Source organism: Lissotriton vulgaris, chromosome 8 (genome assembly GCF_964263255.1).
Source record: "Lissotriton vulgaris chromosome 8, aLisVul1.2, whole genome shotgun sequence".
Classification (NCBI taxonomy): domain Eukaryota; kingdom Metazoa; phylum Chordata; class Amphibia; order Caudata; family Salamandridae; genus Lissotriton; species Lissotriton vulgaris.
This window is the reverse complement of record NC_141696.1, coordinates 1,237,170,437-1,237,195,120: the sequence shown is the minus strand read 5'-3', so window position 1 is coordinate 1,237,195,120 and position 24,684 is coordinate 1,237,170,437. Positions and strand designations below refer to the sequence as shown.

Here is a 24,684-nt window from a genome sequence, read left to right as displayed (position 1 = left end):
AGTTGAATTTGTAACCCTCTGCTGCGAACCCAAGTATAATGGTGTTCACTCTTTTCAAGTGAGTATCCAAGTCGTCGTCTGTGAGATAAATATCATCTACGTAAGATAATGCTTCATCATCATAGATTTGTAGTAACTCTGTTACCCTAGCTGAGAATAGTCCTGGGCTGTTCTTGAACCCCTGTGGGAGTCGACAGAATTTTTTCTGCGACCCAAATGCGGAGAAAGCGGTCAAATATCTGCTTTCTGGTGCAATGTTTTGACAAAAGAAACCATTAGATATGTCTAATGTCGTTTTATATTTTTTCCTAACTATATTATTCATTAGGGCTGCACTATGCGAGTTTTGTACTGCAAAAGTTTTGCAACATGTATTAAGATGTCTGTAGTCCAAAACTAGACGATATGAATTGTCTGGCTTGGAGACAGGAAACAAAGGATTGTTCATTTGAGAGGTGCATGTTTCAATCACCCCCTGGTATTCAAGTTGATCTAAGATCTCCCTGACCTGTTTTTTAGCTTCTTGCTTTATGGGATACTGCCGTTGGGCAGTTGGTTCACTTTTTAGCTGGATTTTGTGAGGCGTTGAATCCTCATCCCATCCTACATGATTTTTATACAATGCAGGTGCCTGGGCTACTGCCCATTTCCTTGCATATGTGTATTTTTTGTGAATCGGTATGTGATACGAGAAGGCAGGCATAATCACTTCTTCGCCACGAGGGCACTCCCTGACAAACTCCGGGGGCCAATCTTTTTCAGCTAACAGAATATCATAGCCTTTTGAGAGCTTATCCCAAAACAGACCCTTAATTTTCCTAGTCTTATCACCCTCTATACGCAATGTTATTTCGTATATTTTATGGGGCTCGCTAAGTCTGGCGTCGGCAGTTTCAACCTGAATGTATTCATTCGTGTCCACTGTCTCCAGATGACTCATCAAGTTCTTGCGCGCTATACTGATCTCTGCTGCACTGTCCAACATTGTCAATGCCCCCTCCCCGTTTTTCAACTGTGTCCTCAGTATTCTCGGCATGGTTGATTACTCTAATACTGGCTACCTTCTTTTTAGGAAATTGAGATTTTTTACTCTGAGCAGGTTCCTTGTCTTTGGACTTGGTGTGCTCTCCTGGGTCTGACCGTCCTCTTCTTTCCGAATTCTGTGGAAGAGATCGAGAGGGACGTGTATCAATACTTTGATATCTATCAGGTTTTTTTTATATTATCCCTATTTCTAAGGTTATATCTTTTCTCAGAGGGCTCCCTCTGGGGAGACTGGCGTTCTCGAGTCGGAGTTCTTTCCCTCCGTCGAGGAGACCTTCCTCTGGTCTGGAAAACTTTTTCCTTGGGAGTGGATTGTTTATTTCCATCCCAGCTCTTTTTAGGAGTGTTTAAATTATTTTTAATAAATAATTTTTCAGGACTTTCGAGCAGTTGGGGTTTTACTGGTTTCCCACCCAAGCTGTCTCTACCTAATTCTTCATAGCATTTTTCTATGATTTTTGCAAGCTCAACAGGATCTTTTATATCTGTTTCCCTCAACTTCTGGCGAATCGCCACAGATGCTGCTTCTCCTTTTACGTTGGCTAATAATATAGCCGTGACCTGCTTGAAGTCTTTTAGTAGTTTCATACCTAGATTTAAAGCGGGCTCTGGACCGAATTCATTTTGAATCTGTTTTAGCACTTCTGGTATTACCGCCATAGACGGCACACCGTGTGTTTTTGTGTAAATGGAAGCAAAGACTGTACCCCAAGTGTCACAGTCCTCCACGTGTGGTGCGATTCCCATAGGAAGGCAGATGGTCAAGATTCTGTGTTTCTCAATAGGGGTAGTATCAGGAAATACTGCCTCTATTTGAGTGATTTTCTGGGCTAACCAGAAAGGAATTTGTTCCCGTTTTACGGGTGTTTTACCAAGACATGACTGTATGTTCTGTGGTGTAATTTTATTCGTGTTCCCCTGATGAGGGGTCAGCTGGTGTGAATTAACAGCTGGCTGGACTGTTGCAGTCCGCATTACATATTGGACTAATTGCCTATGTATTTTTATTAATGTGTTCAGCTGTGCTAACAGCTCTTCTCTTGACATTCTTGCAATGTCAGGATGTGGTGTGTAGCTGGCTAGAACCGGCCACGTTGCTCCTGGTCTACCTAGTGGACCGAGCCTGGTTATGTGATTATTGTGTTTTAGGGCGCCATTAAACCAGAGCAGGTGCTCTTGAAATTTAAGTGGGATTTCAATCTCCTCGAAAGGAGCGTACTCTCCCGGAGGTTCCTCTATTTTGTAATAGTGAAACTCTTGTGTTCTAGCGTTTGCCGCTGGAAAGTTTATCCATGAATAGAATACCTCTGTCTGCCGATACTCGTGAGCCTCTATCACGAAAATTACTGTACCACCTTGAGGTGTCAGTCTGTTTTCTATAAGTTTTAAAGTTATAGATTTTCTCAACTGGACCGGGATGATAATAGCATCCGGGTCTGCTTGTTCGGGACCTTGCTGAGTCGCATCTACTGCGGCCCCAGAGGTTCCGTTTTCTACTGACATTTCAAAAAATGCAGGTTTGCAGAGTAGGTCACAAAGATTAGGTGCACAATATTTTGGAACACTGTATCCTTCAACATTGAATAAACCAGAGCTTTACATAGGAATCTCTTCCTACTAAGGTCGGGCGGATTTTAACCTTTCACCCACTCCAGACGTCTATTGGAGTTTTCACAGGAGAAAGGGGTCTGTGAAATATGCACGACTGAGTTACTCTACAAGTCTTGCGTTAGTTTATCGCCTTACCAAACGTTTGGGCGCCATGTAGTGTAGTTCCTAGTTTCCCACTAGGCCCTGCGCATTGGAATAACATAAACAGTAGTATCGACGTGGAACTGCGGATATTCCAGGCCTCCACTGACTATGCTAAACTTAATTGGGTTGTGTTACCAACTAGCTCAGAGGTCACTGGAAACTTTCTTCTCTGCATAGGAAGTGATCAGTTTCCTTGGCACAGACAAGAAGGGATTCAGTTTTCCAACAACCGTGCAACATGACAACTTTGCTCCTCAGATCAAGAGTCAATCTCTAGGGTCGTGTGAAACAATAGACATGCATTTCACTCAGTCAGTCTAGTGCAGTTTACTTTCACGAGATGTAGAGAATAGAGAGACGGGCGTGTATCAATAAAGGGTTAACATTTATTGAACAGTCTTTCTTCTCGTACAAGAGAAATGTATTGCCACAATTGCAATAACTGTTATTATAAAAAGTACGTACAGTAAGATAAGTATTGCGAAATAGAACTGTAAAAGCATTGATATGGTTTCTTAGCCATACAATGGTTTAAAAGTAATAAAACATATATACAGTCATATATACATTAGGCTAACATACTCAACTGATGCTTCTAACTAAGCCTACCCCAGTGTGCCTGACCTAAGCCTAACACGTGAAAAGGGGAGTAAGTAAGTAGCTTAAGTTAAGTTGGTTTTGCCAAGGTTTGTTTCAAGAATTCTCGTCTAAGGGTTTAGTCAACACCATACCTCTGAATAGAATGATGGAGGATTGGTATCTCCTTCAGGGGTCTCTCTCGATATCCCAGTCACCCGCGAGGGTAAACCGGAAGCGCCGGGACTGGATTTCTCTGCACGAGAAATGCAGCGGCTTCTCTTCAGCGCGTCGAGGAAGGAGGCGGGGGACAGCGTCCGCGGGCAGCTGGGCTGGATGTCTTCGCAGAGGACGGCTGCTCGGCTCCTCCAGCGTACTGCACCATAGTTCGCGCTGTAGCGGCGATAATGGTAATCAGCAGCTTCACCACCACAGGATAGCAGGCTGCAGCGACAGAGTGCTAGTTTTTACCAACACAGGGTCATGCAGGCAGCTGGCATCAGCAACAGGCAACGAACTCACAGCTCGTATCTCTCTCCTTGCTTAAGGCAACGTTGGTAATATTTATACCTGACAGGTGCCGGGTTTGACGCAAGTTTGCTGGACATAAGACGTCAATTAAAGATGTCACTAGGAAGTGACAGTTATCAGTTGCTCATTAGAGTTCCATTACTAATCAAAACATAGCAAGCGGGGATTTCCAGGTTTGCTAAGTTTTTATCTTGTTGAAGAACTCGGAGTGTTATCTAGGAATATCAGATAGTGACTGCTGCTCTGTCATTGCACTAATTGGTCGCAAAGGAAGTAGCAGGGAGTCATGCTGGAATGTGGCTCTGTTCGTGTGAGGCCAGAGATGACTTTTCAGAAAATCGCACTTGAACGGTTATGCCAATATAGGGAATAAATGGATTTATAGCCGAATAGGGGCATAAGGTCACAGTATCGATCAGGAACCTAGATAAGCACGCAACACTTCTTTTTCCTTACAATATGTATAATTAGCACTCACTGTTCACAAGCTGCTAATCGAACAACAGCAGTTGGCCTTTCACCGTCCTGGTGCATAACTCTGTCAGTTTATTTCAGAATTCATTGGTATTCATCACAGAAGGGTTCAGTAAAGTGTTACAGAGCCTTTCAGCTGTGGGTCACTGAATCAGAACTAACTCAATGTTTGCCAACCCTGTAAGGCTGCGTGGGTTTTGCAGAGACTAGAGCCAATGATACGCCGTTGTCAACACTGAGCGTTTAACTCCTTGAGGTAACTGGCTGTCAAGTGTGGAATACTTTCTGTAACTATGACATTTTTGGTAACACGTGAATTCAGACCATGCTATCTATTTTAAAGGCACCGGGTATCTGTTGAAAAGAAATACTCCTAGAGCAATTTGCATAACGTACTCCTTGGTAGGATTCCCAGTACTGTGGTCAAAGACTGACCAAGTGCAGAGTCTGAGGTACTTCTTCAAAATACCAGACAGCGCCATGTCCAAAGAGAGACCCGTTTCAAGCCCTTCACTTGCTTCTTCCAAAGATAAGTTGGTTCACATAAAGTCAACGAAGGTGCATCTCACGTCCAGAATGCATTGTTCTCTTTGGTAAAGGCCCCCGACATGGAATGATCTGGTGACCCTGCCTTTTTAATCATCTCTGACGGTTTGATGCACACAGTGTTGAATATTGTGAGCGAACTCGAATACAGATCCACAAAAATGTATATATAATAATCACCAGAAGATGTTGGGTCTTCCCTATATTGTGGTGATTACTGTCAGCTAGGGATGTCGTGCTGCAAATACATGTGAGCGAGGCTACTTTGCAGTAATGTGTGATAATGTGCTGCATCGCTAAATACTTATAAGGTCCCAACGGCGAGACTGATTGCATTGCAAATGATTGTTTTTTTTACAATGTGTTGAGTAAGGAGATCCACTAGCAAAACCCAAAAATGTAATGTCCTGAGTATGCAACACTCATCTCTAATGTGAACAGCCTAGTACTAGTAGGTAAGGACAAATACGACAGATCAGTAGTTCTTAACTTTGTGACTTCTGTGGATGCTTACTAAATCACATGTGGAAGCTTTTTGCTCCAGCTTAAGTAATTTCTATGATTTTAAAATAATACCAATACAAAACAATGCAGAAACAAGTATATATTCAATACATCATGATTTTATGTATTTAATTAATAAGCAAAAATGTTCAGAAATTTCGATTTTAATTTTAATCGAAAATATTAAGCTTTTAAAACTTTGGATTTATATCTAAAAGAGAAAACAATGTGGTTTATTGTAATATATCACTTTGTATTTTTTGCTCCAAATCCATGCTCTCTTTTTACTTAAACTTAATTTTTAGTGTGCAATTTCAAATTTATTCACGTCTGCAGAGTATTTTGATATTTTCAATCAACATTTTGGGATTTTCCTTATCTACTTTATTATTCTGGTAATATTATTTGATATTCTAAACAATTGTGGACCCCCTGAGTAGGCATCAGGGACCACCGTGGACAGCATCACTGTTTGATAAGTTGAAGCACACAGCAAAGACCTTTTACCAGGCCAAAATATTTTGAAGCAAAAACCAATTTGTTTAATTGAAGGCTCCTCCCCTTAAAGGTGTACAGAGGCATCATATTTTTTTAAGCCTAAGTCAATTAGGTTAAGACCATGGAGAAAGACAAGTGGTTAGCACATCTATAGGAAAAATGTGTGCTCAATCAAACAGTAAGTTTGAATCTATGGTGAAAACCCCATCATGGGGGAACTTGAGGGTCAGTGAGCTCACTATCAATCAGGTGTTGGCACAGCTTTGCAAAACAAACACTGAACATGTGCTCTCTGGCTATGCAAAACAAACACTGAACATGTGCTCTCTGGCTATAAAATTGTACAGCTCCTGGTAACCTTTTACTTCCCTGCTCTCCACCCAACCATCCAGTGCCTTGCAAAAGGAATCTATACTATCCACCCAGGACTGATGGGACAGCTTCTATCTGTCCCTAAATTTCTGCCTGCACTTTTCTGGAGTTATTCCATACTTCCTGACAAGGGTGTCCTTCATGTGGTGATACTTCATCTTGTCCACCTTCCATAGGGCCACTATTTCGTTCCTTCCTTCACTAGGTGTGTGCCACAAAAGAGGGGCAGCCCAATCCTTATCAAGCACCTTATTCATCTCTAGAGCAAACCTCATAGGCTTCAAACCACTTGTTGATCTAATTTCTCACTACATTGTTAGGCACCAAATCCTTTTGGAATGTGAAGCCTCTTGTCTCCAGAGGGCACTGCGAGTATGCTGCCACCTGTGCTGCTGGACTCCACCTGTTTAGCTCTGATGTCTAGCTCTCTGAGACTTAGCTCATGGGTCATTATCCTCTACTCCATGACTAGTCTCTTTTTATCCAAGACTTTCTCCTCTTCTATGGCCAGTTTTGTTTCCTTCATCTTATGTTTGACGATCTGCATACTAAACTCCCTGTCAGCTTTTCTGTCCCCCAGCTCCTCTGGGGTCAGACCATGGGAAGATATACTACTCTGCGCTCTGGCAGGGAGCTCCACTTCAGGAGAAAAGTCACCCCACTCAGCTGAATGCTGCATCTCAGGATTGGTATGCAGGTCCTCTATTTGCCTTTCCACATCATCATCCCCTTCTGGTGCTATAACCAGTGACTGGTAGAGTTCCACCCAGACCCTCAGCGCCTTTTGAAGCTCCATCTTTCTGGTGTTGCTCTTGGCTGGAAGTCCGCTCTCCTTGCAGAACTCCTTGAGCTCAGCCACAGTGTAGGCATCCAGGTTGGCAAGCTCAAACTCCATAGTTGCAAGTCTGATTTCAGCCACAACAGTCAAGTAGAATAAGAGGGAATTTGGAAAACGCAATAAGGTCACTCAAGGGGAATTTAAAAATAACTCATAATGGTATCATAATATTTTAATGGGATCACATAAATACAAGACAAGATCTCACTGGGACAATGGGATCTCTGAACAACCAACATAGGCCACTGACAGCTGTTAGTGTCAAGAGCCAGGCCATGGACCATCCAGGGTATGCCATCCCCTGAGGTTTTTCAGAGCGGATGGCAAGAGGCCCGGGTGGTAGGCATCCTTCTTCTACTCTCCTTCCCTGCAGTCCAGGGGTGGTAGCCTGAGACTTGCCACTCAGCCTAGGGTCTGTACCCTGAGGCTAAACAGGGTGCAGAGACGAGTCCTCCCTCACCTTTCTCCTCCATCTGGGCTCCTGTATTCTCCTCTTGGGAGTGGACGGCCTCCCCTTTCAGCTCTCCTGACACCAGGGACAACTCATTCCCCAGAATGCAGTCTGTGGGCATCTGGGGACTAGCAATGGCCCTCCTCTGGCCCACCTCCCCACCCCACTCTAGGGATACCAGGGTCATGAGGCAGAAAAAGTCCTGCTCTTTGGCCTGAGGTATTCTACACACTTGGTCCATGTATTACTCTGGAGAAACTAGCCTTTCCACTATCATGGTCTGTAAAGGAGAAATCCTGAGGTTTTGGGCTCTTCTCGAATGGGTCCATTTGATGCCCGCCAAGGCAAAGTTTCAGTGGACCCGATTCTTCGTGCACAGGGTCTGCCATTGACAACTTGCAATGTGAGATCAGCACTTCACGCTACAGCACCGACAGCTCACTGTAACCACCAATGCGAAGTTCCAACAATAACCCTTTCCACGCCTGACAGGGTCTTCGCGCTACATCAATGATGGGCTGCAACACCCAGTCTTCACAATCCATTGACGACTATCCATGAGACTCTCCCTGCTCCTTGCAGCCCCCTCAACTGTGAATGGAACACTTAGAAGGTAACTCTTTCAGCAAGACTAACCTGAAATCTGGCCTGCGCTCCATCGTGGTCGGCCTCAGCTTGTGAATTTCACCTGGTCTTGTGCATCCAGGCAAGTGGTGCTTTTTGTTTTAGGTGCTTTACTTACCTGAAATCTTTAAAATTGTATATCTCTGGTTCTACTGATTGCATTTTAGTCATTTTGGTCTGAAATATTATATTACATTTTACTCTATTTTTCCAAATTGGTGTAGGGTTTTTCTTGTGTTGTGTTTGCCCTTTATTACTGTTTGAAGTGCTTCAAAAATACATTACACATTGCCTCTAAATTAAGCCTGACTGCTGTTCGCCAAACTAACAGAGAGTTAAGCACAGGCTAATTTGGGGTATGCTTGTGTTTCGCCCTGACAAAGATACTGGTTACTACTTGAGTAGGGTTTCACACCCGTCAACCAGTAACCCGATTTCCAACAGAGTTCGACCACAAATTTCCATAGTTGTTATTTGGGGGGCAGAGTTCCCTGTGACGGAATAGAATCCCAAGTCCTTTTATAAATCTGGGACACATCCTCTGACGAGTGAGTTAATACAAGCCTTTATGATGGGGTTTGGAAAAAACTGCAAGCATATCTTTGGGAACCGGGAAATGATTTTTGATAAATCCAATTCTTACCTTTAAATTAAGGTATTAAATGGTAAATCATCACGAGCGTCAGTTGTATTTTCTCACATTCCGAAATCATTAAATGGAAGTATCTGAAGGAATAGCGTAGGGGCTTATGTGCTGAGTAAAAATGTAGGGCAACATTTCTAAATCCATGTTTAGAAAAGTTCCTAAGGGCCCTATTCACAAACCCTTTTCAATAAACAGGCTTATCTTACTCAAGACTTAATTATGAGGTACACCTGAAAATCCATTCACAATTTGCAAAGCATTATGTATAAGTAAGTGTGTTTTACTCTAAGCTTAACTAGGATCTACTAATGAATTTCTAAGAGTAAGATGAGCTTACTCATGGTCTCCATAAGTACACCTTTGTTACGTTTTGAATTGACCCACAGAAATTGTTTTTGAATCACACTGGATATGCAGGTGTTACTCACATCTAACACTGGAGTAAGACACAATTATTAATAGAAAATATTTGTGATTCAGGCCTTAATATTCTAGGCAGGAACCTGGAAATCCCATTTGAAAGACCGGTTAGGTATCTGTTTGCAGTTACCCAGTACATAGATTACTTTTCTGGAGAAAAACAGACATGAAATAGTAAGACAAGTTGGTACCCTGCTGTAGAGTAGGTTTATCTAACTAGCTAAGTTTAAAAGATGGCCTTGATTATCCAGAAAACATCTTGAGATGCAATTTAACTGCAATACAAGATTATAGTCCTTTGGATTGCCGAAAACTAATTGAAAAACATCAGTTTGGTTAGTTTTAAAGAGAGGCCTCGTGTTCTGGAACCCAGCAGGCTAATCATTTATGTTCATTGCCGGCCAGTGCGGCTCCTCCATTTGGGCAGAGGAGCGTCGCTCCACTGTTTTCTCGCAGTGCGAGAAGCAGAAACATAAAATGGCATTTTAAATGCTGTTTTATGTTTCTGCTTCTCGGGCTGCGAAAAAGCAGAAGGAAGGGTGTGCCTGGTTGAGGGTATGCCTGGTTGGGGACAGGCGGGTCGTGGAGGAGTGGCTTGCCCACAGGGGCCGACTAAACCAGTCATGCGCACTCTACATTTTCTCTGTGTAGGCCTACATAGAGAAAATGGCCTCCCTACAGGCACCCGGCTGGGTGCTGTCTGCACCAATCACAACGCTGCCATTGCAGCGTTGACCCGGCCAGGAGCGGAGGCGGCGTGGGACCCGATAAGGAACGTCTTAATTCAGTTTTTTAACCCTGCGTGAACCCCCTTGCGATCCCCACCCACGAGTCATGCCAGCCATGACTGATTGCCGGCGACCTTTCACCACCCCTTTTTAAATTGTGAATTCAAATATGCAGTAAATGCGGTTTGAAGAAAGAGTGATTTGGCTACCCAGTGACCATGTGTTAGTCCTTAGTATTCTAACATTTGGAATTAGAGGTTATGGTGGCCAACAAATGCAGAAACAGCGTTGTACCTTTTTTAAGATAGGGGACTGTATGGTGTTGTACTATGTATGGATGGGCAGTCAGAGGAATGAGTGGAATAAACTGTCCATTTGCCTTCACCCTTCAACCTTAGAAGCCTCTTCTGACCAATGTTAAACGTTACTTTATTCTATCCTAAAATATTCTGGTTGTTGTGCTTGCTTTTCGAAGCCTCTCTATTCCACGCAAGTCCTATTTGTATGACCATTTCTGCCCTACAATTTATTTTGTACTTGCACATTTATTTTCTGTAATTTACTCTGCCTTTGACAATCCAGGCTTCATCCTAGTTTCTACTGGAACAATAAATACTTCAAAATGCTAAATGTTTATTTTCTATATGATGTTTACTATTATACAAAGCAACCTAATTGTTATCCATTTGCACTGTAATTCACAAACCCTGCGTTCCAACCTACCTTAGCACCGCTTCTTGCCCTGTGTGGCTATCCTATGTTTCTCTAGCAAAGGCTGCATCGTAAAAAAGATTTGTTTTGTTTTGTTGTCTCTAGTGTGATGTTTTCACACTCTCCTTATGTACAGTGCTTTGAAACTCTACAGGGTGAAGCCCACGCTATATAAAACAACAGATAAAAATAGACTCACTACAACACTAGTAATGAGGCTAGTTATATCTTCCTATTTGTAGTAGGAAATACGCATGAGGGGTATCATTCTATGGGTGCGCACCCTAAATATCGCACCCAGATTGTCAATGGCACAGAATATCAAGCACAAAATATTAAAACATAACATGTGTATTTGTCTTTGTAAAGCGCTCGTTCACCCCAAGGGTATCTTGATGCTGAATAACAGATGTTTATTGATACCCATCTCAATAGTACTCATTGTATCGACCTCAAAATCATGAAACCAAAAAAAGTATAGATTTTCTATACCTATCTCCACATAGAAGTACATTGTCGATACATGTATCTTCAAGGTAGGAAAATGTGAAGTTAAGATTAATAGCTCGATACTTGCCTATATGCACGTGCCTTTCAATATTCTGTCCATGATATTCTTCTAGGTCGATATTCTGTAGCACAACTGTTCTACGAGCATCACAGCTTGTGTCTGAGCTGCATGAGCATTTCGAAATGTTGACACAATAATTCATAGCTTGGAGCAAAAATTACTGATGTGTTTTTCTTTTCATTTTAGACACTTGAGCAAGAAGGGCATACGTTTCTGGATGTGGAGAAATTCAAGTGGATCGTGAAGAAGCAAACAGGCTTACGCAGTATTGTAAGTGTGCAAATAAGCCAGTGTGTTATGGTCATCTTCACAACATTAACAAGTGTGAAAATGCCTTACATCTGGCATTTTTAAACCTCAAAATTGGCATATTGCTTCAAAACTTTGCTAAAGTTCTGATAGAAGAACAGTTGATAGGGACTAAACCAGCTGGAGGTTATACATCTCTCCTCTGGCCCCTTAGTCTACAAATATAAATAGATACTCTTGTTGAATGATGTGTGGGTGTTCCAGAATACATTTTTCATACTTTTTTAGGTCTTGCTAGAGTCAGCGCATGTGCTGCACTTGTGAGACATTTAGTAGCTGCTTCAAAAAGCTCTACCTTGCGGCCACCAGCTTGCTAGAACGCGCACAAGTGCGTGCGACGTGCACAGCACTTTTTCCCACCTCGCGCGCGCGTGCGCACAACTCGCAACACCGCATTTGTTTCATTATTTTTTCATTTTGCGGCCGCGCGGCGTTACTTTTACGGCCGCGCGGCCAATGCTTGTTTCCGTTTCTTACAAAGCAAACACATCAGAAATGAAATCATTAGGTGCCCTCTTTGATAGATGCCAATATGCCTCATTTCCTAGAACGCAATCAGCAAAATTGTTGCAAATGTATTTGCCATGATTGTTGTTCTTAACACCTCCAGACAACATTTCAGTAACACTGCCCCAGGATTTCTCTTGCACCATGATCTTTACAAATGGTATGGCCAACCACAGTATATAAACTGTAAAAGCAACAATGCATTATTCATTTCCATTCATGAAGCTTAAGAGAGCAGTCTAACTTACAGTGGACTTTCATGCTGCGTGGTCGCTGCCCACTGACTTGTATTGCCCAACACCAGTTTTACTAGATGGTCTTATTCGCTCCTTTCATTTTATCATTTGTCTCAGGGCTGCCTCTCCCCAATGGCGTGTGCAGGTTACAGTTGCACCAGCACATGCCCTGAGCTGTGATTAGGCTGTATTGTCTGCCAGACTGTCCTTGTTTGGGTTTTCCACTATCTTTACATTGTTTAATACGTTGTGTATTCACAACACATACTGTTAAGAAGCAACATTTCGTGACTTCTTTATCTGATTTTAAATAGTCTTTCGTGGCTCGTGTTGGGGTCTTGCACCTGGAGTTGTACTCGCAATCTATTACCAGGGGACCCATGTCTTAATCCCGACAGCTGTTCCTGTTCCCTCCAGTAACATTTGTATATGAATGTTGAAAGCATTTAATTGCTTGACTAAAGCTAAGTGCAGCTCATCAGGTGCTGTATCTTTTTTTGTGAAAACCTCAAAACTGTTTGGAAACATCCTCCCCAGGGTGTCGAAGCACTGCAGTACAATCCTACTGGCATCTTGATCACCACAGACACAAGCCAGGACCACAGACCACACCCTGCACTGCGCTGGCCCTGCCCCAAGTGAAGGCAAACCGTGCTCGCTCAGACAAAGGTGAGCTCACCCTCATTTTGTGGAGGCAGTTCATGGGGCGGTGTCTCCATTGCCTACTGGTATGTGATTTCAAGGTCAAAAGAGGTTAATTGTAATAATATCAACACAGTAAGTCACCACATGCAGACGTTTGAAATGTGCATTTTCATCCTTCAACCCCAACCAGTTTTCATAAGGCATTTTTCTGCTTCCTAACCTTTGGTACACGCTGCTTGTAAACGTTAGCATGAGATCCAATCATAAAAGATGTGTTGAATCTTTCTTTTGATAATGCCCAATGTTCTACGTGTACACAAGGAATGAAAACTACTTTAAGAAAAATGTAATCTTTATGATTTCTTTCATTCCCTGTGTTCACTTTATAACATACCACTGCATCTCCCCTCGTTTTAAATACTCCCCCTTGGTCTGCACCTGACAATCTCCTACATGCTTTGCTGGCAATGCATCAGCTCTCTGCCTGATGGTGTCAATGCCACTAGGTATGACTATGTCTGACCTTTTTAGGTCTGGCGATAGCGTTGACCTTTTGATTTATTAAAATATACATAATATATTTACAAATTGGGGCTTTCAGCCAGCTCCCCTTATCAATTGGTTTATTGTTGTGTCACTTGCCTTTTGCTTCCGCTCACTTAAGAATATATTTTTTTGTTGTTTGAGTTTTATAAAGGACGAACTCCATCCGAAGGTATGAGAGCGTGTTACTTGAGCACCAGTTGCATTGCAGACCAACACTTTTTTTTTAAGGCATGGGGAGATTAAGAGATTTGCCCAGAATCACAGGATGTTTGAGTCTGCTGCCAGACTTGAACCTGGTTTCCTAGTTTCAGAGTGGGCCACTCTAGTCGGTAAGCCACATAGCTAACTTAAGCCACTGGTTAACTTCACATGACTGCATTATGCTCTATCACACGGAGCACTTTCACACACAAGCTACTACCCTTAAGTGCCAGTGTTTTTGTTTTTAATCTATAATTACTTTAGTGTTGCCTTTGTGTGTAGAGCCTGTGATAGCAAGACACTTTTGATGCACATTCCATCTTTATCAGATCCCATCCCAGGTAATAGTTCCCAACCTTTACCCTCCGATTGTTTATGTCCCCTCAAAAAAAAGCTTTCACAAACAACCATTGGAATAGGCAGAAATAAGTTGCCAGCCTTGCAAGAACAAAAGAAATCTAAGGAAAGGTGTTATTGTAAATATTTTTTTAATATGGGCGTTCAGTTGTACACAATGCCTTCCTGGTCATATATAAGGTAACAAAAAAGCTTCTGACACTTTTTTATTAAAGCTTTTAAGCATGCTGCACAGCAGACACACTTCTCTACAGCACTGCCTAAAGACATTGGCAAAGTCAATAGCTCTAGCTAAACACTTATAAGGACCAAAGGCAACCTATTGGCTATGCCAATGCTTGTTAAAGGCTCTCATTAGGAGTTGCTTGATTCTGGAGGCACAGTAACTGTCCATGCACATTTTCTATGACAGTGCAATAAATCCTCCCCAGTACTGTGCAATAGCTAGTTAAACCCCATAGAATGAGGAATTACTGTGTGGTACTCAATTTTCTGGGCATAACATTACACAGGATCACCAATCCTATCATGTTTAACACATACATTTATCACCTGCACTGCAGGCAGTGAACACGTGTGGGCCTCTGAGCGAGTTGGGGGGCAGTTGGAGGAAGAATTTTTGGTGGAGTAGAGGAGAGAAGGTTAAGGTGTTTTCTGGAAGGGGTAGAATTATGTACTCCCATTGTCAAAAAAGGGGATTGATGGCTGCTTGCAGCCCACGCGTCCTGTACATTTACCACGAAAAATTACCATGTAGTAGTTCTCTAATTCCCAGAAAAAAGCAGGTGTAGAAAAGAATACCCACTCATAATCGGGCAGAGCAGAATTCCATATAGTAATTCTATTCCAGCTGGTTTTTATTGAGGGCCTACGTGACGGACGTGGACGCGGGAGTGCTGCAGGTTTAAGTGGTGGCATGGTAGGAGAGGTGCCATATCGGAACTGGGTTTAGTTTCAGGAGTTAAAAGGCAGGAGAGGGAGATACATGGATATAAAGAAGGTGTCAATTCCATTGGAAAAGGGCAAGGAGGGAGGAAGAACAGAATTTGGAATACAAACATGGAACAAAAGCAGCGCGAGAAGAATAAGGAGAGCCACATGGAAGTGTAAGAACAAAGGGGGGAGAGAAAGTGTAAATAATGCAGTGGAATATGAACAGAACAGAATCGGTTGAGAAAGTGATACCAGCAAATTTGAGACAAGCATTCAGAAGTGCGCCTAGAAACCTCAGGGTTTAAGACTTTGTATGAAGACAATAAACAGTGGTAGTAGGCATGGATGAGGGGGTAGGAAGATTGCAGCTGAAGCAGATGGCACGATTTTGGATACATTGGAAGGGAGAGATGGAATAAACAGGCTGACCCAGAAGAAGGACAATATAGTAACCCAAGCAGCACAAAGGCGGCAGAATGAAGCCTAACTGAATCAGTGGCCCCAGCGGTTTGAATTTTGCAAACCTTGAAAAGTGTATGCCAGTTAGATCAGCATAGAAGGAAAATGTATGACGAGAGAACCTGGATAACCTAGAACTCAAAGTTTATGAGCAGAAGGAGACAAGAGAACGACAAGTGGAGGGGCCCAGAAGAGAAGGCTGGCATGGAGAGAAAGAGAAAATAGGGAAAAAGAGAATCTCAGTATTAAACCAGTTGATAGAAATGAGATAATAACCACTTAGAAAAGAAAAGAAATCCATAAAAGATCTGGAAGTCTTTGCTGAACATGTGGCGTTGGAAAACGAAAAAGGAGAGAACATTTCCAAGAAAGAATGTCGAAAGAGGAAACAAAGACCAAGCACTGACCTCTCTATTACCACTCTTCATAGGGGTCCGAGTGCGAGACACAAGGTGAGCTAAGAAATACAAGACAGATATGAGTGTCACCATAAAAAAACAGACTGATAAATGCCAAGTGCATAGGTTCGTGGTAAACAGCAGCAGATTTAAAACAATGAGAATAGAAGTGTGTGCAATGTGACATGCATGAATTAGACAACAGGACATGAAGAATGTCACCAGTGGAACTGTGCAACCGAAAAAAGTATAAGTGGTACAAGTCATTGTAGAAATCAGTTGAAAGTAATTGATCGGTTTCAGTGTTATATAGTGTAGCCGATAGGGCGGATTCAGCGTATAAAAGGTAGTCGTTTTGACCCACACAGCACCCAGTCTAGAGTCTAAGCAAGAGGAAAGAATGAGTAGCACTTTTCTGCACAGTCTGAAAGTATGGCAAGTATGCCAGAAGCTAGAAAGACTGGGTCTGCTATGGAGTGAAGCCTCTTATGCACAGTCAAAGGGAGGCAGTGAATATCTGATGTCATCAGAGTAACATGAGGCTGATGGGCATCAGCAAATTCGGCTAAGGGGAGTGAAAATGTAGCTTGGAGAGCTGATGCCACCAATGTTGCTTGTAACCCCAATATCTTTTCTGAGAATTGAGAGGCTTAATTCTCTGTGACACGCAGAGCACACAAAAACAAAATTAGGCAATTGGTATAACATTGTGCAAATCGGTGCAGACTACACATCCATACAATAATGGTAGCTCATCAGAATCTGCATTGCTTTTTTAGTGCCAATGAAATCATAGCACATTACACCAAAACTCTTACATCTTCATCCCTATTGTTTCTCTTCGTCGGCAAACACTTTGGGGCCTACTCACAAAGGTAAATATAAATGTGTACATTTATTCATTAGTATATTTACTACTACACTATGTACATCTCTGCACGTTTCTGCTATTCACCATCTTCAAGTGTAGATTTATACATAGGTGGAGGCTTACCTATTATACTCCACTCAAATCAGGGTGCAGAGTTTCCTACTACAGAATGTAAAACAGTAAAGTTACACCAAGTATATGTTCACACATTTGTGTACATCACCATTACTGTGGCATGGATCTCCCTATGGGAAAATATATGGCAAATGACTAACATGTATTATCCATTCAGACTAACAATCGTTTCAAGTTACTATCAACTCTTGAAGACATCAACTGACTGAGTGGGAGTGACACTGTACAGTGGGCCGTAGGCAGTGAGGTTAAAAAGATGGTTGATAGAAACCCACCAATTTGCACCGGTAATAATCTGGGAAGTGGGAGTGTTTTACAGCGGCTTACATTGATAACCGGCACAGAAAATGTGCGTACGGGTATTGAACCGCGGGACAATCTCACTGATTTTGTGGTACAACCTCTTTTAAGAACCCCTAGTATAGGTCAGCCCTCAACAATTGAAGCAAACATAAAGGAGGCTACGATCAGTACTGTGACCCTATCCTCTTGGAATATAGCGGGTTTAGAATCAAAATCAGTGTCCGCAGATTGGTCATCATACATAGAGTGCATGGATGTATGGGTTTTCCAAGAGACATGGTCTGCAGAAGGAGTTTTTCACATAGGTTATCTTAACTTCTTTAAAGCAGCGTCAAGGGTACCAAGGGGTAGACCAGTTGGTGGGTTGACTTGTTGGGTGCAGCAATCCAAGGGGATAAGGGTGGATGATGTTTTCTTCGATAGCCCAGACATTATGGCTATACGGGTCAGCTCAACAAAGGGCCTTGATATAACCATTTATAATTTGTACTCGAGGGGCCAACCTTGTGGCAGGAGTTCAAATGTCATTACAATTTTGGAAAGCTATTTGTCTCAAGAGGTTAACACTTGCAAGCAGATTATTGCTGGTGATTTTAATACTTGTTTTGAACCCCTGGATTTCGAAGATGGGAGGCTCAGTGAAGATGTGGATGCATTATGGGGCGTCCCTCACTTGGACCTTCAACCCATAAGGAAATGGTCTGAGGCCGCCCTTCAATTGAAGGGGTTGTGTTTGGAAAGGGGCTTTACGGCGGTTACTGGAAGGGCGAAGTCTGATAGACAGGGTGCTATGACATTTGACAACAGTAGGACTAATAGCCGTATAGATTATATACTTGGCAATGTGGAGCTGAGGCCCTTAGTTTTAGACATGAAGGTTCAGAGTAGGCCAGAAAGCGACCACAGCCCTCTGGTTTTTAGAATTAATGATAGAAGCTTTTCTAGCTTTTCACAGAGGGAAGGCGATAGCCACTCCGATATCGTAACTATTACCAATGACTTAAGAAGGGTTCGGTGGGCAAGGGTAGCCAATAACGAAAGGGATGTTGCACAGATTAGGGATAGGGTTTCGGGGTCCTTGTTGAAACTTTCTGATTGTGAGTCCCAGGAGGTGCTAAATGCTAACCTATTGGGTGTTCATAACAAACTTTTCAGTGGTTTGAAAAGGTTTTTTATTAATGAAAACCCATGTAAAAAGATTAGTCCGCTGAAGCCAAGTTCGTGGTATAACAACACGTGTAGACATGCCCATAACGCCTTGGTGGAAGCTATTAAATCAAAGTCTCAGGGTAACATCAAGCAGTCCAGAGCTAAATACAAAGCATCACTGAGACAAGCTAAGAGAGACTGGGACGAGGAACGATGGAAGGATCTATTACAGGCCTATATTGGGAGAAACATGACCCAATTTTGGGACCTATTCAAATGGGGGAATAGTCCGCAGTCAAAGACCCCGAGCAACCATGGTGAACCTCAGCAATGGGTGTCCTTTTTCGAAGCACAGTTTAAGGCATCACATAGTAGCAATGATACTGCCCCACCTATCTCAACTGAAGATCCATTGAAGTTTACAAGTAGAGAGGTGGAGTTGGTGCTGAAAATAATCCGGAGTGGCAAGGCCCCGGGGCAGATTGTATCCCTGCCGACTTATTTAGGCAAGACCAAGATTTATGGGTCCCATACATAAAGTTACTAGTAAATGCTATAGCTAGTGGAGCTTCGCTCCCAGCATCTTGGCCTGGAGCAGAGATTATACCTATTTACAAGAAGGGAGATCGCTCTGCACCTGCCAACTATAGACCCATCCGTCTAATTGATGCTATGCAAAAGATCGTTGGAAGATTGGCATTGGGGAGGATACAGGGTTGGATGACCGAAGCCGACATCTTGACACCCTTACAGGCACGGTTTCCGTCACACACCGGGACCCTCGATCAAGCCTTCAGACTTGTTCTAATTTATTGGAAGGAGGTGACTTTAGGTGGGGTCATGCTTTTTGCGGCCTTTCTGGATCTAAAATTCCCTTTCGATCTTGTCCCAAGGGTAAAATTGTGGGAAGTACTACTGAAAATGGGGATGCCCAAAGAGTTGGTTTTTATTTTGGTCAAACTCCACGAACACACCTATGCGCAGGTCCGTTGGGCTAAACCAGGTAAGGTTACTGAAAAGTTTGAGGTAAACAAAGGCATTCGACAGGGGTGTTTGCTGGCTCCCGCCCTGTTTTCATTATTTATTAATGGGGTGCTCCAGTACTTTGTGAATCACCCAACTGATGCGCCAATGTTATCTGGCATGACAGTGCCGCTGCTCATGTTCGCGGACGACACCTTGCTTATATCCAAAACGAGACAGGGACTGCAGTTGGCACTGTCTCGTTTTGAGGTGTTCTGCCCGCGAACATGAGCTCGTGGTCAACGTAGGGAAAACTAAGTTTATGGTGCTCCATGGGTCAAAGCCAGTTGAAGCACGTGCTTTCATGGATGTTGATCTATTGGAGCAGACTGATGTTTTTACCTACTTGGGTGTTACTTTTAATGACAAATTGAGTTGGAAGCCCAAAGTTGATATGTTAGCGCTGAAACATGCTCAGCTGGCCAGTGCCCTGTTTAAGGAGCACAGTTTGTCTCAAACCAAGCCTATTGCCCCATTGTTAAAATCTATACTACTAAACTTTGCCCAGCCATCCTATACTTTGCCGAAATTTGGGTTTTTTGTAACTTATACCCACTTTTTATAGCCCAGAACAAATTTATGAGATCAATAGTAGGATTGCCTCAATTATCCCCTCAAATACAGTTGCTTCTTGATCTCGGTTGTCAGGCACTTGAAGATGTTGCACGTTATAGACCGCTGGCATTCTGGAGGCGTCTGTGGATTACTCCGGAACTCTTCCTGTATTCCAAAGCGCTGCTGGAAGGGAGGCGGCTAAGCCGTTCACATAAGATCCCATGGTTGACTAGTATTAAGTCCTTGTTGACTGATATGAGGATGAGGAATCTTTGGGATCACCCAGAGACTGCGGAATTTCCATCAAAAAGGTTCTATAGAGCAGCATACTGGGAGTTGATCAAAGTCAAGAGATTCTCCTCCCATACCAGTCAGTCTCTGTCGAGGGATTTCCTTGAAGTTAAGGACGAACCCTTTCTGGAAGGCTATTGGGATCTCATAACGAAGCAACATGACTGTAAACTTTACCATCATTTTAGGGTAGGAACATTACCCCTACGATGGCTTACTAGCAGATGGAACCCTGCTAGTAGCAACAAGTGCATATTTTGCCAAGATCATATAGAAAACATTGATCATTTTTTATTTGTATGCTCCGTTTACCACCAACCGAGGAGCACCTTGTTGAAACCAGTATGCTTGCTCATGGGAACTAGATTAGCGATGGTTGCAAGGAGAATACTGAAATCTGATACCTCCATCCTCGCTTGGAGCAGCAACATTTCTGAGCTGGGCATGGGTACTACGCGATAAAAATGGGGGGTAAAATAGCTATACAAAGATTTAAACTGTGAACTTGAAGTCAGGGGTTGGAGTCGGTAATATTTAATAGAATACACAACCTTTGTAATTAATAGATGTATAAGTCTTTATGCTGGTTTATATATTTAATTCTTTTTTAGAATTGGTCTTAAAATGTACATTTATATGTAGTTATTTATTAAATGTTGTTGATGTGGTATAGCTGTAAGTTTTAGATTTTTGAAAATTCTGGTGTATTTTAAAACAAATACAATATGTAATAATTTAATAACCACTGTCTTTTATGATGAAGAATCGCAATAAGACTTAATGAATGAATGAATGAATTATGCTTTAACAAATATTAATATTTTAATGTATAATATAAATGTAAGCTCATTTAACATATGTATTATTAACTTAGAGGTAATAAGATAAAATGATACAGCACATTAACTCAGATTAAATATGTATTAACCATTTAGGTAATTAGTTAATTTAAATATATTCATTAAAATTACATGTTTTCAAAACAATAATTTAAAACAAATTCCCTCCCTCCCAATCATACTTCATTTTCGATTAATGTGTAGTAAATTTTGCTAGTTATGTTTTTGTGTGTGTTTTTTTAATGTTTTGAGAAGAGTAAATATATACTGCCTTACATGTATTTACTTAGACGATATGGTGGCAGGTCGATATTGTGCATGCAATATAATTACAAGTCAGTATTCCAACCATGAGCTTGTGCTCTAGGTAACCAGCGTGGAGACTTCACCACAGCCAACACTCACAAGAGTAACTGAGATATCCTATTTGGGTCTGCAACTGAACTGAAAAAAACCTGAAACCACTCATTAACCAAAGCATAAAATAATAGGAAACTACAATGTATATCTAAATGTTGTCAAGGGCGCTAGGTAACAACATTCAAGCCTATTTAAACACAGTCTGTTTTGTTAAAATTCAAAGAATCTGCTTCTTTGCAGCACTGAAGATCACATAAACAAGCATTTACAATGCAATAGGTCTCGCCTTCGAAAAAGTTAGAGCTATTGGCATTGTAAATGGCAAACTTTTTATTTATGGGTTTGTTTTGAAAACAGATAAATAAATGGTATTGTCATTTACAATGCCAATAGCTTAATCTCTCGCAAATGCGAGACCTATTGCATTTGCACACACACACAGAGCCACACACACACACACACACCCACACAGACACACACACACACAGAGCCACACACACACACACAGAGCCACCACACACAGCCACACACACAGAGCCACACACACACATAGCCACACAGAGCCACACACACACACCCACAGAGCCACACACACGCACAGAGCAGCAACACACACACACAGAGCCACACACACTTGGGGTGCTTGCTCTTCTACCTGATATATCTAAAGCGCACTTTCTGTTGGTATAGATGGTGAGGTTTATTGTGTTTTTAAGCTATTAGAATTGTAAATAAAAATGCCTTCTATTTATGTTTTAAAAACCCAAAACATAAATAGAAGGCATTGTCATTTACAATGCCAATAGCTCAAAATCATGAGAATGCTAGACCTATTGCATTGCAAATGCTTGTTCTAAATGTATTTTCATTGAACCAACTCTACTTTGCTGCTGCTACAAGAAGGCTTGATGGTAGAGTTGTCAAATCAGTTCATGTAGTCAGGACTCTATATTTTTAGTGTTCACACTTTAAAAATGATTTCATCAAGTGACTGACATCCCGGTGTACTAAGCCCAACACACAGATTGAGGTGGGAACTCCAGTAAATTAAGAGGGCTATCCTAGCCAGCTGAACCAACGGTCTGGCTTGGCTCGATGAGTACATGCACGATCCAAGCCAAGCCATAAAAGCATTTAACATTTATATCATGCAAGAGGCATAATGTAAAAATAGGATTCAGTCTCTTAAATATATATATATTTTTAAAGTGTATTTCTTTAACATGCATAATCTTTTCACCCTAGTACATCAGATTATGTCAATTAATAGACAGACATTTGTTAAAAGTGAGTTTTAAAAATTAACTTAGAAAAATGAATGACTGACCTCCCACTGACAATGATATTAGTGAACAAAGAGGCAACTCAGTAGTCATGTAAACCCTAAATATGGCCTAGATTCTTATTATAGCTGGAGCAACATTATAGTCTATCAAAATATGTGTTGTACGGTGCACATCCTGAATTCAAGTATTTAAAAGTGGTTTCATATGTAATTATAAAGAAACGGAGGCTCTGTGAAATTAAATGTTTGCTAGGCTCACATAATTTGGACAAACAGGGAAGCTGATGTTGATTCCAGGTTATATGGTTTCAGTAGCGGACAGTTTTTTTTACAGAGTGGTGAGACAGGGAGAGGTGAGGAATGGGGGGGGGGCAGAAGGGGTAAACAAAAATAAATTAAAAACATACCTGCTCGCCACATCGCGCCCCTCGCTTCGGCAGGCACAGGCTTGCAGAGTGCATTGTGACCCTACCTGATGCTACTTTCATCATGCTGAAAACAGCATCAGGATTGGCATGAGCGCCGAGATTTGCGCTCACTGTGAGACTGGGAGCCTGTGCCTGTTCTCTCCAAACCGGGGATGCAGCTGGGGCTGGAGAAAACCTCAGTGCGCATGGCAGTTTAGTCAACCTGAGACGGCCGGCCAAACCATCATGCACACTGATTACAGTGCAAAACACTCCTCCACCAGTCTGTCATCTCTGGCCCACCCCAAAGCCTCAGCTCCGAGCAAAAAATAAAACGATAATAAACAAGAGTTTTTTGTCGTTTTATTTTTCCTTTTTTTGGCTGTTGAAAGGTGGGGCGATGCTCCTCCTCCATAGCGTAGGTGTCGCTGCTGTATTGTTTCACATTTTGAAATTCAGCCACCAGGGCCCTAAATACAGGAATGGCCCCGGGGCGTAAAATGTGTTTTCCCCGGGGCACTTTGTTATTAGAGAAGAGGCCGCAGACACTTGTGCGTCCCCTTCGGTAATACAGACAGCATTGGCGCACATATATCGCCAGCACTATAGAGAGAGGGTGTTCCCTCTTTGCATGGGGGCATCGCCTCATGCAAGAGGGTAGAACACTACCTCTGCTGCCATGCCATATTACCAACGTGGGTGCTGAGGTAAAAATGCGCTTTGAAGGTGCACTGAAAGTGCGCCACAAAAAGTTGTGTCAGTGCACCCATGGAGGGTAGCCCTTTCGAGGGATGAAAAGGGGTTCCATGGACCACCCAGAAATCCGCTTACAGGTGGGTGCAGTCACTCATTGCACCCGCCTGCAAGTGGTACTCTAATCCCTTTTGGAAGTGCAGGTGGGTTGCTGCCTGCACAGAGAACCATGGACCAGCGTTAAAACTGTTCTCAACTGCACTGAGGGCAGCACGTTCTTCATAATAGGGTGCACTTTCCCTGTTTGCAACCTGTGCACCTGCTTAATGGTGATCTGTGCATAAACAGGGAAAGTGCGCTCTTACAGTAATAAGGGCCCTGATGTATATCTCTGTCTCAGTGCTGTGCCACTTTTTTTTTACATTAAATATCACACCCCAAACCCCCTCCATTGAAGCTACACTCCTGTCAACACATCTCTCTTCCTCTCTTTCAACTCTCCGTGCCTTCCTTTACATCTCTACAACTCTACCTCTCTATCCCATCTCCTTGTCTACTTCCCCCTCCTTCTGCACTTCATAGATGTATTTCCACCCTATGTCTCTCCTTCATCTACTTCACCTCTCTCTCAACCACCTTCTCCATAAATCTCTATGCAGCTATGTTTATTTTACTATTTGTTCGCCACATCATATCTCTATTTCTCCTCTTCCGAGCTCTGTTCTGTCTACTTCACCTCTCTCCATGTTTCACTCGCCTCTCACTACCTACTTTTCTCTTTCGTCAGACCTTTTTCTGTATCTACCATCACATGTTCCATCCTCTGTATCCTTTATCTTTGTACCTCCTATTCTATGTAATCGCACCTTCTCTAAGTCACACCTTTCGCTCTC

General features: G+C 42.4%; 1 protein-coding gene across 1 annotated transcript in view; it reads left to right on the top strand.

The window, feature by feature from the left end:
* Positions 1-24,684, top strand: part of LOC147698535 (cilia- and flagella-associated protein 337-like) — a 554,785-nt gene that overhangs the window by 93,790 nt on the left and 436,311 nt on the right. Inside the window, exon 4 of the mRNA XM_086935138.1 lies at positions 11,476-11,559. Within this exon, the coding sequence (XP_086791264.1) occupies positions 11,476-11,559 (84 nt within the window). The remainder of the gene's footprint in view (positions 1-11,475; positions 11,560-24,684) is intronic.